General features: G+C 39.7%; 1 protein-coding gene across 1 annotated transcript in view; it reads right to left on the minus strand.

Annotated features, from left to right (window-relative positions):
* Window positions 1-16512, minus strand: part of DNAH8 (dynein axonemal heavy chain 8) — a 337542-nt gene that overhangs the window by 144533 nt on the left and 176497 nt on the right. The window contains exons 57-58 of the mRNA XM_060111640.1: window positions 9854-10067; window positions 4876-4985 (exon numbers count right to left, since the gene is read on the minus strand). Coding sequence (XP_059967623.1) covers window positions 4876-4985; window positions 9854-10067 — 324 coding nt within the window. The remainder of the gene's footprint in view (window positions 1-4875; window positions 4986-9853; window positions 10068-16512) is intronic.

Genomic DNA, 16512 nt, shown 5'->3' on the forward strand with positions numbered 1-16512 from the left:
CTGATTCACTTTGTTATAAAGCAGAAACTAACACACCATTGTAAAGCAATTATGCTCCAATAAAGATGTTTAATTAGTTAATTAATTAATTAATTAATTTAAAAAACCCCTAAAAACACAACTGCTTTTAGAATGATTTTATTTCACAGTTCCTATTTTAAATAAAATAGGCTGAGTAAATAAACTAAAATTAAGTTTATATTTTTGTCACAGCATTGATGGGAAAAAAAAACACATCATAAATAAACCAGCACAGAATTTAAAAGACCCTAAGACCTTGAATAGGATGGACTGAAGAATAATGCACTGGATGCAGACTCCAACTCTTCTGTTCTACCACCATGAGCTGGCTTTGAACAAGCCACTGTCCCCTGAGTTCTTAAAAATGATGTGAATTGTAGGAATAAGCATTCCTAATCATTATTAACCTTATTAGTGTGTATACGGAAATACGTCATAACAAAACACTGAGTGTGAGCTGGCTGTCATTCAGTTAAGAATAATGAATGTTCACGTCTAAAGTCAATAATGATCATCTTCTATAGATGGCTCTGATTAAGGTCCTGAGTGCATTTGGATTTCCACAAATACATTCGTTTATCATGATCTAGATTTCACTTATGGATCCAAACTCAGTCAACATGTTTTCATATATCTGTATATCTGCAATAAATTGGCAGGCAATTCTGACATACTGCTATAATTACTTGGTGGTTTTTGTGAGTTTTGCTTGTTTATTTGAACACTAATTTACTTATTATTTCTACCCACTTCTAGAATCCAAATAGACAAAGCTATAACATGACACAGTCCACATTCTTATAAAGAGAGGTACCAGTTAAGGGATAAATTTGAGGTGTTAGGTGTGAGAAGTATTGCTGGCCAAGTGTAAAGATTGTAATTGATACCATCAGCATCATTTTTGAAAGTGAAACAATGATAACTCTGGAGATATAAAGCAGACTCCCTACATGACTAATTCAGGAAAGCAAATGCTTTCTTTAGTACCTATTCATGGAATATGTCCTTTCTATATGGAAAAAGTACCCTATTGAGTTTGTAGAGTAATTTCTACAGGCTAATTCACAGTGCAAGTTAAAACAGCAGGTAGCAAGAGGTGTTATGTTAGCAATCACCTTTCAATTTCCCTCTTTGCTCTCAGTTCCATTCCAAGCGAAAATGTTCATTCTACTCACGAAAATGTAAAGCATGCACGTATATTACAAATATGCAAAAATAAAGGGATAAGGCTATGTGAATATTGCTTTTTTTTCTTTCCTGTAAAAGACTGCAGCTAAGATGGCAGCCGTTGGCAACTGAAGCAATTATTCAGTAGAACTAAATAAAGTCCTTTCTTTCCCTTTTCTTCTCATTTATTAACCTGCTTCTTTCCTTATCTTCCAACATTTCCTTTTAACTTTTGTCAGCTTCTTTCTTTTCTCACCTGCTTCTGCTTTAAAGCCATGTAAAGTAATATAAAGTGATATACAAGGCATGAGTGGATTAAAGGAGTGCTTTGTGGAAATGAGAAATCTGAAGAAAAGATACAAAGAAGGCTACTTATTTGGGGTTGAGGAGAGGAGGAAGATTCATTCATTTTTTGAGTGAATGACTATTTTTGAGCACCTCCCACTACGCTTACAAAGATGTCATGGTAAATAGCACAGCTAAATCTGCTGCCATCAGGAACCTTCTATTTGAGTGGGAGAGCCTGACAATAAATATATTGATAAACAGATAGGCAAATAATAATGATAAAAGTCATGGTTAGAAGAAATGAAGTAGAGTCAGGAGACAGATAATGCCTGTGATGGGGTCGTGGACAGTTATTTTAGAGGGAATGATCCCAGAAACCCTCTCTGAAGGTAAAAATAATGAGAAAGAGTCAAACAAAGTATAATGGCCCAGAGGCATGAAAAACTTGGGGTGTTCAAGGAACAGTGAGAAGGGCAGCATGGCTGGAGCAAAACGATGGAAGGGAAGAGGAGTAAGCAGGGGCCGACTCAGGGTGAGTTTCACAGGCCAGAGCTAGGCATTGTGTTTCACTGCAAGTGTAACTGGGAATCTACTGGTGGTTTAAGAAGGAATGATGATCTCTGATGTGCTTTTTTTTTTTTTTTTGCGGTACGTGGGTACGGATGAAAAAATATCTTTAAGATTGGTCACAAAATTATCAGGAGATACAGACAAAACAAGACTGATTGTGAGTTGATAACTTCTGAAATGGGAATGATCTATGAGGATTCATCAAACTATTCTACTTCTGTATATATGAAATATATCAAAATAAGGTATTTTAGAATGCAGATTGATTAAACAAACCAGAAAACAGAATTTTTAAGTTATTTTCATGTTCCTAGCTTTAATATTAACTTTCATTTGTTGAGAGATTACAATTTGACAATGTTATTTTAATTTGTAAGCAGTGATATAAAAATGACCAAACATTCAGTAGCTTAAAAAACAAGAAGAACTGGGTAAAATATCAAAAGAATCTGTGAAAAAAAAATTTGTGGGAGATGGGTAAAGGAAAAAAAAAAAGACACTTACTAATGTCAGTATTTTTTTTTTTTTTCTGTACGCGGGCCTCTCACTGTTGTGGCCCCTCCCGTTGAGGAGCACAGGCTCCAGATGCGCAGGCTCAGTGGCCATGGCTCACGGGCCTAGCCGCTCCGTGGCATGTGGGATCTTCCCGGACCGGGGCACGAACCCGTGTCCCCTGCATCGGCAGGCGGACTCTCAACCACTGCGCCACCAGGGAAGCCCTGATGTGCTGTTTAAAAAGCATTTTAGGACTGTGTAAAGAACAGATTCTAGGAGGGCAAGAAGAAAGCAAGGAGACGGGTTAGGAAGTCGCTGCATGGTCCAGAGGGCAGGCGATGGACCAGGAAGGGTGATCACAGTGAGATGGCAATAAGTGCTCAGCTTCCGTATATATTTTTTTTTTTTTTTTTTTTTTTTGCTGTACGCGGGCCTCTCACTGCTGTGGCCTCTCCCATTGCGGAGCACAGGCTCCGGACACACAGGCTCCGCGGCCATGGCTCGCGGGCCCAGCCGCTCCACGGCACGTGGGATCTTCCGGGATCGGGGCACGAACCCGCGTCCCCTGCATCGGCAGGCGGACTCTCAACGACTGCGCCACCAGGGAAGCCCAGCTTCCGTATATATTTTGAAAGCCTGGTTACTGAGACTTGCTGATGGATTGGATGTAGGGAATAAGAGAGACAAATCAAGGATGGAGCCCTGTATTTTAGCCTGAGAAGCAGGATAATTGATACAAAATTCTGAGGGAGGATCATACTTAAGAACATGTTAACTTTGAGATGGTTATCAGACATCAAAGCGGTGGTGTCTACTAAGCTATTAGAAACAAGTCGGGGGACTTCCCAGACTTGGGTCCAGTGGTTAAGACTCTGCGCTTCCAATGAAGGGGGCGCAGGTTCGATCCCTGGTCAGGGAACTAAGATCCCACATACTCTGCACAGTGAGGCTAAAAAAATTTTTTAAAAGAAAGAAACAAGTCTAGAGCTGGGCAAAGAGGTCTGGGATGGAAATGCTGATTTTGAACTCATCAGCACAGAGATGGTGTTTAAAGCCATGAAGCTGGATGAGGCTACCTGAGTACAAATGGAGGTAGAGATGAGGTCCCAACATGGAGATCAAGTGCACTCCAGTATTTAGAGGAGGGGAAAGAGTGGGGACTTAGAAAAGGTAGCCAGTGAGGTAGGAAGAAAACCAAGAGCAAGAGGTCCTTCTGAAGCCAAGTGAAGAAAGTGTTTAGAGGGATCATTTACGTCAAATGCTGCTAAAGCGTCAGGTCAGAGGAAGAAGAAACCAACCCTTGGATTTGGCAAGACTGAGGAATTTGGTGACCTTGATGAGAGCAGTGGAAATGAAAACTTGTACAAAACGGGTTAAAGAGGTAAAGAAATGTGAGGAAATGAAGCTGATAAACATTCATGAAACAAAAGAAGCTTTGACGGAAAGATACCAGGAAGGTCAAAGCTTTCCAGAAAAATATGTATATGGGCACATTAAATTGAACAATAGCCCCACTGGAAAATAGATGGACCTTACCACAGAAAATTATCTCAGACACTCAGACCTTCTGAAACTCCATGCTGGAGTTTCCCCAGGACATAAGCTTCTGCCCAGATGGTGTGTGAGTGGCCAAACGAATGTATAGTGAACTATGGTATTTAATCCTCATCTCCTTCACCAATTTTTTTTAGAAAATATATCAATCTTGTCTGTTTTTTTTTTTTCAAATCTCAGACCTACCCTTAATTGCTTTTTCATGAGTCTGCCTTCAGACATCTGGTGACAGCCTCGATGTTTACTGAGTTTTACTTAAGGCACTGACTTCTGTATTAAAATCTAGACTATTTTGTTGAGTACATTCCATCCATTTACTAATTCATGCTCCACCTCAGAGAAATCCACAAGTTGGACTTTAAGTCTTGGTTAGTTAAGAATATCTGGAAATCCATGTATTCCCTCAGTCAGTGAACATCTGAGTATCTGACACAGTTTGGTTGTTGGCAGCAGGTAGGGAAGACAGACATACAAAGAGTTACAAATCAGAGTAACAAGTGGAAAAGCAGTGTTCTCATTTCAGCAAAACTCTACTTTATCCTGGATGCCGTGTCTGGTTTACAGTAATATCTCATACATATGGAAAGCATCATTCAGTCAGAATATTCACTCCCTGGAAGGAAAAGGTGTCATAAATCTACTTCAGCACCTAATTTGTCATTTCCAGAAAAACACTACTACCCATGATGTGATGATAACTTCATGAGCCATGAGGTGAGAACTAGGCTGAATAATTGTTGACTTTTTTTTTCTGATCATTGACAACAGATGATTCTGTACCTTAGTCCACTGCCACAGCACTCTGCTCGCTGAAACCAAATTCACAATCATCTCACATATTTCGGGTTTGAACTTTCTGCAAGGATCAAAATACCCACAGCCAATAACTCCTGAAAAATAAACAAGATTGAAGGTATGAGCTTACTATAAGATCACAAGGTACATGTTTATGTCAGTGAATAAATCATTACAAGATGACTAAGCTAGGTGATGTGAAGAATTTCTCTCAAGGAATCAGCTAAGACTGGCAGTCAGCAGTGGGGCTAGCAAAGCTTAGTATGCAGTGATAAGCATTTTATATGTATTAACTTCTTTAATCCTCCCAACATCCTATGAGGAAGAAGCTGAGGTAGATATTATTATTTTCCCACTTTCTTATTTATATTTTTATTCAAGTATAGTCAACATATAATATTTTGGTATTTTCAGGTGTACAACATAGTGATTCAAATTTAAAACATCACACTGGTCAGAATGGCCATCATCAAAAAGTTTACACATAATAAATGCTGGAGAGGGTGTGGAGGAAAAGGAACCCTCCTACACTGTTGGTGGGAATGTAAATTGGTGCAGCCACTATAGTGAACAGTATGGAGGTTCCTTAAAAAACTAAAAATAGGGTTACCATATGATCCATCAATCCCACTCCTGTGCATTTATCCAGGGAAAACCACAATTCGAAAAGATACATGCACCCCAATGTTCATAGCAGCACTATTTATAATAGCCAAGACATGGAAGCAATCTAAGTGTCTACTGACAGATGAATGGATAAAGAAGATGTGGTATGTATATACAATGGAATATTACTCAGCCATCAAAAAGAATGAAATAATGCCATTTGCAGCAACATGGATGGAACTAGAGATCACCATACTAAGTGAAGTAAGCCAGGCAAAGACAAATAACATATGATATTGCTATATTGGAATCTAAAAAACATGATACAAATGAACTTATATACAAAACAGAAATAGACCCACACAAACAGAAAACAAACTTAAGGTTACCAGGGGGGAAATGGTGGGGAGGGATAAATTGGGAGACTTGGATTGATATATACACACTATCATATATAAAATAGATAACTAATAAGGACCTACTGTATAGCATAGGGAACTATACTCAACGTTTTGTAATAACCTAAAAAGGAAAAGAAACAGAAAAAAATAGATATATATGTATGCATAACTGAAGCACTTTGCTGTACACTTGAAACTAACACAACATTGCAAATCAACTATACCTCAATTAAAGAAATGATCACCACAGTAAGTCTAGTAGCCACTTGTCACTATACAAAATTATTACTATATTACTGACTATATTCCTAATTCTGTGTATTATATCCCTGTGACTTATTTATTTTATAACTGGAAGTTTATACCTCTGAATCCCCTTCACCTATTTCACTCAATTTTCCCATTTTCCTCCCCTCTGGCAACCACCTGTTTGTTCTCTGTATCTATGAGTCTGTTTCTGTTTTGTTTTGTTTGTTCATTTGTTTTGTTTTCCAGATTCCATGTATAAGTGAGACCATAGGTATTTGTCTTTCTCTGTCTGACATGACTTGCCATTTGTGACAACACAGATGGACCTAGAGGTTATTATTATTCCCATTTTAATATGAGTTTAGTAACTTGCCCAAGGTCACCCACCTTGTGTGTGGGTGAATCTGAGGTTTGAACCCAGGAAACCTGGCTCTGGAACCTGTAAAACAGCCCTCAGTCTGAAGAGTAGAAGAACTGGAAAAGAACTTAAGAGACTACTTCCTCATCTTACAGATAAGGAGACCAGGCACAGACAAGTAAAGCAAACTGTTCAAGTTCACACAGATTGGTTGTTGACAGAAGTGAAATCAGGACCCCCATATCTCCTGACCTGCAGTCAGCCAACACCTTGGCCTGGGTGGTGATGTAATGGTTCCTAGGAAACACCCAACACAGCGACAATCTGACCTAATCACCCTCAAGAACTACTGTGTTATAGACTGTTCCTGAAGTCCCAAAATGTGTTTGGTGTTAGACTGCAAAAACAGATTTAACTCTACTTCGTCCCTGTGAGACTATATGTTGAGCAGTATGTTCAGTTCTGAGCACGGTATTTTCAGAGGAAAATGAATACGAATATATGCTCAGAGACGCATAGCAGGTTTACGAAGGGTAGGTCAGCTAAAGAAACTGGGTTTCATTCACATAGACCAAAGAAGAGCAGCCTTGAGGGAACGTGAAATTATCCAAAGTCATGGTTGGTTGCGCTAGATGCCTGGAAGGGCTTTTTGCTTCCTGAAATCCTATGTTTCTAGACCTCCAGCTTCCTGTGGCACAAATATGTTATGTATGAAGCATGGGATGTGGAATCAGAAAACAGAATCAGCATCACACGTTTGCCATGCACTAGCTATATGGCCTTAATTGGGCAGTTATTTTACTTCTCTGAGCCTCAGTTTCTGGTTTGTTTCCATATCTCATTTTCAATATTAATCATATCAAAGAGTGTATAAAAGTTTAACAAATAATCAAACACTCACATACAGCCACTAGACTGAGGAATACAACATTGTCCAAGTACATTAGAAGCCTCTTTTGTCCAATCCCTCCTCCCTCCAGAGGTAGACAGGGCTCTGACTTGGTGAGAATCAGTAACTCGCTTTTCCAAAGAAAAGCTTTGGCACTTACATTCTTGAACTTTAACCTTTTCCTTTTAACTTTAATTTTTGAAATTTAATTTAATGGAATGTTATATGTTCCTCTGTGATGCTTTTTTTCCCTTAACATTGTATTTCTGGGCTTCATCCATGTTGAAGCATGTAGCTGTGTTTGTTCACATTCACTGCTCTAGAGCATTACATGGTGCACCCACGCCACAATGTATTTATCCGACTTTACTGTCAGTACATAATTGGGTTACTTCAAGGTTTTTACTGTCAGGAACACTGTTCTATGAACCTTCTTGTGTATGTCTTTTGGTGCACATGTGAAAAATCAACTACAGATGGGTTAAGGACTCAAATACGGAAGGCAAAACTATATAACGTTTGGAAGGAAACATAGGCAAACACCTGTATGACCTCTGGGTAGGAGAGGACTTCTTAAATGAGACTCATAAAGCACAACCATAAAGGAAGAAAATGGTGAACTGGTATATACTTGGAAGTGGAAAGGAGGTGAGTGTGCACATGTTCTACTACCAGCAATAATGTCCAGTCATTATGAAGGGCTCATAGCAATTTATACTCCCACCAGGAGGGGAGAGGGTCTCAGTTGCTTTACATTTTCACCAATGCCTGATTTTTTTGTCAGAATTTTTCATTTTTGCAAATCTAGTGGTTATAAAATGGTTTTCTTCCTGGTGTTTTAAATTTCCGTATTCCTGAATTCTAATGTTTATCATCTGTACCTTTGTTTATTAGTCATATGGTTTCCTCTTCTTAAAGTGCCTGGCTTTTGGTCCATGTTTATATTAGGATGTTTGTTTTTTAACTGATTGATTCTTTGGATTTCTTGAAGTATTCAGATTACTGAGTTTTTTGCTTTGTTACATGTGTTGAAATTTTTTTCTTCCACTTTGCAACTTGTCTTTTTTCTACTCTTTTAATGTTGCTTTTTTTTTTTTTTTTCCGGTATGCGGGCCTCTCACTGTTGTGGCCTCTCCCGTTGCGGAGCACAGGCTCCGGACGCACAGGCCCAGCGGCCATGGCTCACGGGCCCAGCTGCTCCGCGGCATATGGGATCCTCCCAGACCGGGGCACGAACCCGTATCCCCTGCATCGGCAGGCGGACTCTCAACCACTGCGCCACCAGGGAGGCCCCTAATGTTGCTTTTTTAAAATATAAATGTATTTATTTTATTTACTTTTGTCTGCGTTCGGTCCTCATTGCTCTGCGCAGGCCTTCTCTAGTTGTGGCGAGCGGGGGGCCACACTTCGTCATGGTGTGTGGGCCTCTCATCACAGTGGCCTCTCTTGTTGCGGAGCACAGGCTCCAGGCATGCGGGCCTCAGCAGTCATGGCACGTGGGCTCGGTAGTTGTGGCTTGCAGGCTCTAGAGCGCAGGCTCAGTAGTTGTGGCGCACGGGCTTAGTTGCTCTGCAGCATGTGGGATCTTCCCAGACCAGGGCTTGAACCCATGTCCCCTGCATTGGCAGGCAGATTCCCCAACCACTGCACCACCAGGGAAGCCCTAATGTTGCTTTTTAACTGAACAAAAGCTCTTAATTTTAATGTAGTCAAATTTATCATTTTCTTCCTTTATGGTCTATGCTTTCTGAGTCTCATTTGAGAGGTTCTTTCCTACCCAGAGATCATTCCGATATTTTCCTATATTTTCTTCCATTGTTTTACAGCTTTGCCTTCCATATTTAAATCTTTAATCCGTCTGTATTGATTTTATGCTTGGTGTGAGGTAGGGGTCCAATTTTAATTATTTTTGCATAAGAATTACTAAATATCCCAGTACCATTTCTTGAAAGTCTGCCTTTCTCTTCTGATCTACAGTACTTGCTATGTCAAATAATTAATGACCACATATGCATGGGTCAGTTTCTCTTATATGTCTTCATGCACATAATTTTAATGGAATGGTTTACGTGAGCCTAAATTTGGTGTTAAAATATCATTTTCATTAACATAGCAAAGTGCTACATTTGACTTAGTATATTATGTTGTTAACCTCTGATCAATGGGCTATCATTCATTAGCCCAAATTTCTCTGATTAATCATGTCAAGAAAACCAAAACACAAAGGTTTGCTTACCTCTAAAGCCAACCTTCAACAAGGCTATTTCTAAATATCCCTGAGTCTTACAATAGGCTATAAACATGAGTCTTCTTAGTATTTAGTCCCTGGTATTTAGCTCTCCATTTCGGATATTTAATCCCTACTTCTGACAGGGCCTTTTTATCTCTTAAATAAGGTTTTGCATGGTTTATGTCCATTATGTAATGCAATAAAAAATTAAACGCCAAGAATAGTCGTACCAAAAATTTTGTCTATTGAAGCATTTGAAGGCAATGTGCAATTAAACACAGTAAACTGTCTTTTCAAACGTTGCGGAATATCATTTCGACCGCCTCCAGGGTGGATCATTGCCGCTATGAGCTGTACGTCAACAATAGTAGTGAAATCTCCAGGCTTATCCAAGCTGTACATTCCTTCCATTTCCATCATTTGTCGCACAATCTCGTTAGTTATCTGGAATTTTATATAGTAACATTTTAGTAACACATCACTATCATTTCCTCCAAAGCTCCTATAAAATAGTACAGATGAGATCAGAAGAAAACGCTCAACTTTTATCAATGAAGTGTTTGTGAATGTTGCCTTCAAGGCAATTTGACTTAAATGATACCACCCATAAACCTTAAACTGTAAGTTGAATATGTCTGGTGCAAATCCAATGCACTCTTTACCACGCTGATAAATCTAGATCAGAGAGTTACAGAATATTTGGTACAATTACAAGAGTTCTCAGGTTACAAGTTTTAGTATAGTTTTATATCTTTCACACTCCACATTCAACTGTTTGAAATACCTTAAATCAGAAAATGGGATAGTTTTACTCCTGAATGTTTTGGTATTGGATTTTACATCCTTATCTTTCTTCTCTGTAGCCTCTACCACTGCTAACGTTCCCTCCGTATTGAAATTTTTTCCTCTCTTGTTTTTAGAGGCTCAGTTCTTACCAGGCTTATCTTGAGACCTTGGATCACTTCCCAAGCCATTCTTTCTCCATTCATCCCTCAAATGTAGCTCTTCTACAGGGTTCCATCCTTGGCTCTTTTCTATTTCAGGGGATGCCATCTCAACCCTATATCCTAAAGAATCTCAACTCTGTAACTCTAGCTTCAGATTCTCTTCTAAACTCCACACCTGTATATCCAAATTCCTATTGGGCATCTTTGAGTGGAAGACACACAAGCCCCTGTAATATGACACTCTTTCATTCAAGAAACATTTAATGAATCACTACTCTGTGTCTGGCTCTGTTGTAACATAGACAAAAATCCCTGTCTTCATGGAGCATACGTTCTTGTGGTGGGAGACAAAATGTACACATGCATGCCTGTATGTATGTATGTGTGTAAATAAAATGGTATAAGTCCTTTGGAGAAAATAAAGCAGAGAAAGGAAATAGGCAGTGCTCAGGGATGCAACTGAATATGGAAGCAGGAAAGGCTTCATCTCACATGACATATAACCAAAGACTTGAAGGAAGTGAGAAAGCAAACCACTCAGATATCTAGGAGAAAAGCATTCCAGGCAGAGGAAACAGCAAATGAAGAGGCTCTGAGTGAATGTTATACCCAGTGTGTACAAGGATCAGTAAATGTGGTTGGAGAATCATGGGGAGATAATATCAAACAGTGTAGGGTCTTTAGATCTCAGGAAGGATTTTGGCTTTTATATGCTACATGTCTCACGGGAGGATTTTGAGCAGAGGAGTGTGACACACCATCTGACACATTTTTTGTTTGTTTGTTTGTTTTGGCTGTGTTGGGTCTTTTTTGCTGCCTGTGGGCTTTCTCTAGTTGCGGTGAGCAGGGGCTACTCTTTGTTGCAGTGCACAGGCTTCTCATTGTGGTGGTTTCTCTTGCTGCGGAGCACGGGCTCTAGGCGCGTGGGCTTCAATAGTTGCGGCACGCAGGCTCAGTAGTTGTGACTTGTGGGCTCTAGAGCGCAGGCTCAGTAGTTGTGGCACACGGGCTTAGTTGATCCACAGCATGCGGGATCTTCCCGGACCAGAGATCAAACCCGTGTCCCCTGCATTGGCAGGCGGATTAACCGCTGCATCATGAGGGAAGTCCTCTGACACATGTTTTAACTGGTTGCTGATATGAGGATAGATTGAGAGGGGCAAGGGAAATGGGGAGACAATGAGGAGGGATGTGTAATGATCAAGAAGACAGATGGTGGCTCACATCAGGTGTTAGCAATGGAGTGATGAGCAGCAGTCAAATCTTGGATATAGTTTGAAGATGGAGCCGACATGATTTCCTAACAGGCTGAATGTGGAGTTGCTATTTCTTGAGATGGAGAAGACTGTTGGAGGAGCAGGTTTAGGGAGTAACAGGAATTTAGTTTTGGACATGTTAAGCTTGAGATCCAACTAGACATCCTTAATTGGACTTAAAAAGTCTGAATTCAGGGTCTTTTCATCTTATAAATGATATCTAAATATGCCTCCTCTCTCCTCACCTTACAGGAACTGCTAAGAGGTCTATCTGCCCTGGATCTCTGATGAATGGGAGAGGAAAAGGGAAAGAAAAAAGAAAAAGAAGTCTTCCCTGGGAGGTTGTAGCCTCAGAATGACACTTGCACAGACTTGCACCATGGGTATGCATAGCCTAAGTGAGCCAGAGACTTTCAAATATTAACCTTGCTTTGAGATGATCCTGACTGAATAAGTGCTTAAGGATCTGACAGAAGAAAACTCAGACCTGTCTGGTTGAGGACACATTCATCCTAGGCTTTAAGAAACAGCCACAGGTAATTTTTTAAGGGCAATGACCTGGCAAGCAGTCAAAGGTACTTACAGAAAACAAGACAGTTTGAACGTGAACAAGAACTATTAAAACAACAGAGAGCAGAAACAGACCCATATAGACTTCAGATGCTGAAATTAACAGACATAGACTTTAAAACAACTATGCTCAACATGTTTAAAGAAATAGACAATGATTTGAAAATATATGCAAGGAATAAAAATGACAACGCATTTGAAAGAAAATAAGAATCAAATAGCAACTGAAATTAAAACTCAGTGGATGAATTTGACAGCAGATTGGACAACGCAGAGAAGAAAATTAGTGAGATGGATGATAGGAGAGGAGAAATTATCTAGACTAAGTATTGGAGAGAGAAAAAGCTGGGAAGTATAGAAAAAGAGGACAGAAACATAGAGGGCAAAGAAGAAAGTCTAATATACATTTGGAGTTTGATAAGAAGGGAAAGAAAGTGAGGCAGAGGCAATATTTGTAGAGGTAAGAACTGGGAATTTTCTAGAACTGACACAAGAGACCAAACCACAGATTCATGAGTCCCAGTGAATCCCAAGCAAATAAATACAAATAAATCTACACCAAGGAACATAGTTCGAAAAAGAAAAAGTTACAGGAAAGTAAGGCAACAAGTGAGAAAAAGCAGATTAATTTCAGAGGTGCAATGACTAAGTGGTAGTTGACTTCTCAACCGCAACAAGGAAAACAGAAGACAGGAATCATATATTTAAAGTGATGAAAGAAAATAACTGCCAACCTACATTTTTCTATCCAGCAACGTCTTTCAAATAAAGAGGATGAAATAAAGACTTCTGCAGACCAAACAAACAAACAAAAAAACTAAGGGTTTGTCACTAAAAGATTTTCTCCTAAGGAAGTTCTAAGAATGAATAAAGAGTAAAAAAAAAGTGGTAAATAAGTGTGTAATGCAAACAAAGAGTGAATATATAAAACAGTAAAAAATAATGCCTCATGGGAGTTCACTTTAAAAATAGATATAGATGACCAAAAAGCACATGAAAAGATGCTCAACATCACTGATTATTAGAGAAATGCAAATCAAAACTACAATGAGGTATCACCTCACACTGGTCAGAATGGCCATCCTCAAAAAAAAATCTACAAACAATAAATGCTGGAGAGGGTGTGGAGAAAAGGGGAACCCTCCTACACTGTCGGTGGGAATGTAAATTGGTACAGCCACTATGGAGAACAGTATGGAGGTTCCTTAAAACACTAAAAATAGAGCTATCATATGATCCTGCAACCCCACTCCTGGGCATATATCTGAAGAAAACCATAATTTGAAAAGACACATGCACCCCAATGTTTATTGCAGCACTATTTACAATAGCCAGGACATGGAAGCAACCTAACTGTCCATCAGCAGAGGAATGGATAAAGAAGATGTGGTACATATATACAATGGAATATTACTCAGCCATAAAAGAGAACAAAATGATGCCATTTGCAGTAACACGTATGGACCGAGAGGTGTCATACTGAGTGAAGTAAGTCAGACAGAGAAAGACAAATATCATGATATCGCTTATATGCAGAATCTTAAAAAATGATACAAATGAACTTATTTACAAAACAGAAATAGAGTCACAGACGTAGAAGACAAACTTATAGTTACCAGTGGGGAAATGCAGGGAGGGATAAATTGGGAGATTGGGATTGACATATACATACTACTATACATAAAATAGATAACTAATAAGGACCTACTGTATAGCACAGGGAACTCTACTCAATACTCTGTAACGACCTCTATGGGATAAGAATATAAAGAAGAGTGGATATATGTATATGTATAACTGATTCACTTTGCTGTACACCTGAAACTAACACAACATTGTAAATCAACTATAGTCCAATAAAAAAATTTAAAAAAATAAATAAAACTGGCATAACATAATATAAAGGTGAATAATATAATTTATGTTAATAAAAAATAAAAATAGAGGCATAGACTTAAAATACAAGGCAACAATAAAATTATAAATCAGGAGAAAGATAAAGGAAATTAAAGTGTTCAAAGGTCACTGGATATACAAAATGGGAAAGAAGTATTAGATTATCTTTATTTTTGATTATGTATGTAGGATGTACTGTCTAGGGTAACCACTAGAACACAGAAATTGACTGCAGTAAATGGATAGTAAGAAAAGGAAAAAAAAATCAATGTCCTCAGTGGAATAGGAAGAAGGCTGTAGCACTTCACGCTCAGCTGAGGGCAAGGAAATGAAGGTGTCCAAGGTCTGAGAAAAAGGCGGTATGAAAGGAACCTGAATGTAAATGTAGGATAGGAATAGACAGGATAAAGATATATAACACAAAACATGCAGTATAATTGCTGGGTAGTATTATGAGCTCAGTTGAGGTCCATAATCATGATTTTAAAGTGATTTTAAGCAGTATTGTGTGTTTTTCTCCAGCCAAGTTTGGCTGTATAGGTGCAGGTAGCTGGTGAGCAAAGAGGCTTAACAAGGATTTAATGTGGTTAAGGCTTTCACAGATGAGTAGAGGGTGCATGCTACTGTGATTATAATGATGGATTATGGAATTTTAGCTGGAAAGGAAGGAAGTGAGGAAATGAGAAGAAATGAAGGAGAATTTAATGATGGTAGGAACGATGGCTGGTAGCTCCATCTGTAGTCTGGGTAGTAGAGGGAATGAGCTACAGAGTGTGGACATGGTGATCAGAGAATAAAATGCTTGAAATTGAGATAAGGAAGGGATCACAGTTACTGATAATGACAAGGTGTAGGGTACGACTGCATGAATGAGTAATTTCAGACGGAGTGGAAGACATGATCATTGGAGGAGTTGAGGTCAAGGAACTAAGAGGTCAAGATCATGTATGTAGATATTGTTTGGCATCACTGAGAATTATGACAAGCAGCACTGGCTGCATAATTTGTGAGGCTCAGGACAAAATGAAAATTCAAGTGTCTTTACTCAAAAATCATTATTAGGAATTTCAAGACAGTGACAGCAGAGCATTAAACCACGCGCAAGTTCCTCTGAAGTGTGAATCCCTCTGCAATGGCACACTGTGCACACCATGAAGCTGGCCCTGGAGACTGGGACAGCCCTGGAGAGAGTAACAGTCATCCGGGGACTGAAATCTTCGGGGAGGGACGGGTGTGACCCAAGGGTCCAAGATGACTGCAACAACATGTGGGTGTGAGGTCAGAGTGATAGGTTTTCAGGGAAGAGGGCAATGAGAACGGAGAAGGACATCTCCCTCACCTACAGGTGAGAAGTCTACAGGGAAAGCAGCATCCTGGGTTTCCATTAGAGCAAGAAGGTGAGGGAAAAGCTCAGAGAGGAAGCTGAATTTACAGGGGATTTTGTGGATGAACCATGGCTGCCAAGGGCACATAGAAAGTTTTCAGGAGTGGGGAAAGTAGGAGATGAGGCCAGACAAGGGCCAAGCAGAACTGATGGGGATTAGCATCAGGATGAGCATGGACAGACCCGGGAGTCCTGACATCCTGGTGATGGCTGAGGTGAACCAGGATAAAGGGTGGAAGAGATGTGACGGGTCCTGGTGGGCTCTAGATGGATGGTGTTGATGAGCCAGTAGATGGTGGTGGGAGGACATGTTGGGGATCCCACCAGGAACAGGCAGAACCCTGGCAGCAACTGTGAGGTCCTCTAAGGGGAGTGAGTCTGGGGATGACAGACGATCACAAGTAGGACAGTGGTGCATGACAGAGTTTCAGGTTTTTTTCAGAATTGTTTTCTGAGAATTCCCTGGTGGTCCAGTGGTCAGGACTCTGTGCTTCTACTGCAGGGGCACGGGTTCAATCCCTGGTGAGGGAACTAAGATCCCGCATACCGTGCGGCACAGCCAAAAAAAAAAAAAAAGTGTTTTCTAAACATCAGGTACTCCTGGGAGAGAGTATATAGAGTGGGAAATAAGAGAACAAAGATAAAACCCTGGGGAAAGGAAGAAAGAAGCCAGAAAGCACATTGAAATCAAGCAGCCAGAGAGGCAGAAGGCAGTGTTGGGGGAAAGCATATAGGGATTTCAAGAAGGAAGAATGTCATCTATAACCAAGACGCCAAAAAAGACTGAGAATTGTTACTAGGCTTAATAAAGTGACAGTTATTGATTTTTTCATATA

Source organism: Mesoplodon densirostris, chromosome 10, assembly GCF_025265405.1.
Source record: "Mesoplodon densirostris isolate mMesDen1 chromosome 10, mMesDen1 primary haplotype, whole genome shotgun sequence".
NCBI classification, from domain to species: Eukaryota; Metazoa; Chordata; class Mammalia; order Artiodactyla; family Ziphiidae; genus Mesoplodon; species Mesoplodon densirostris.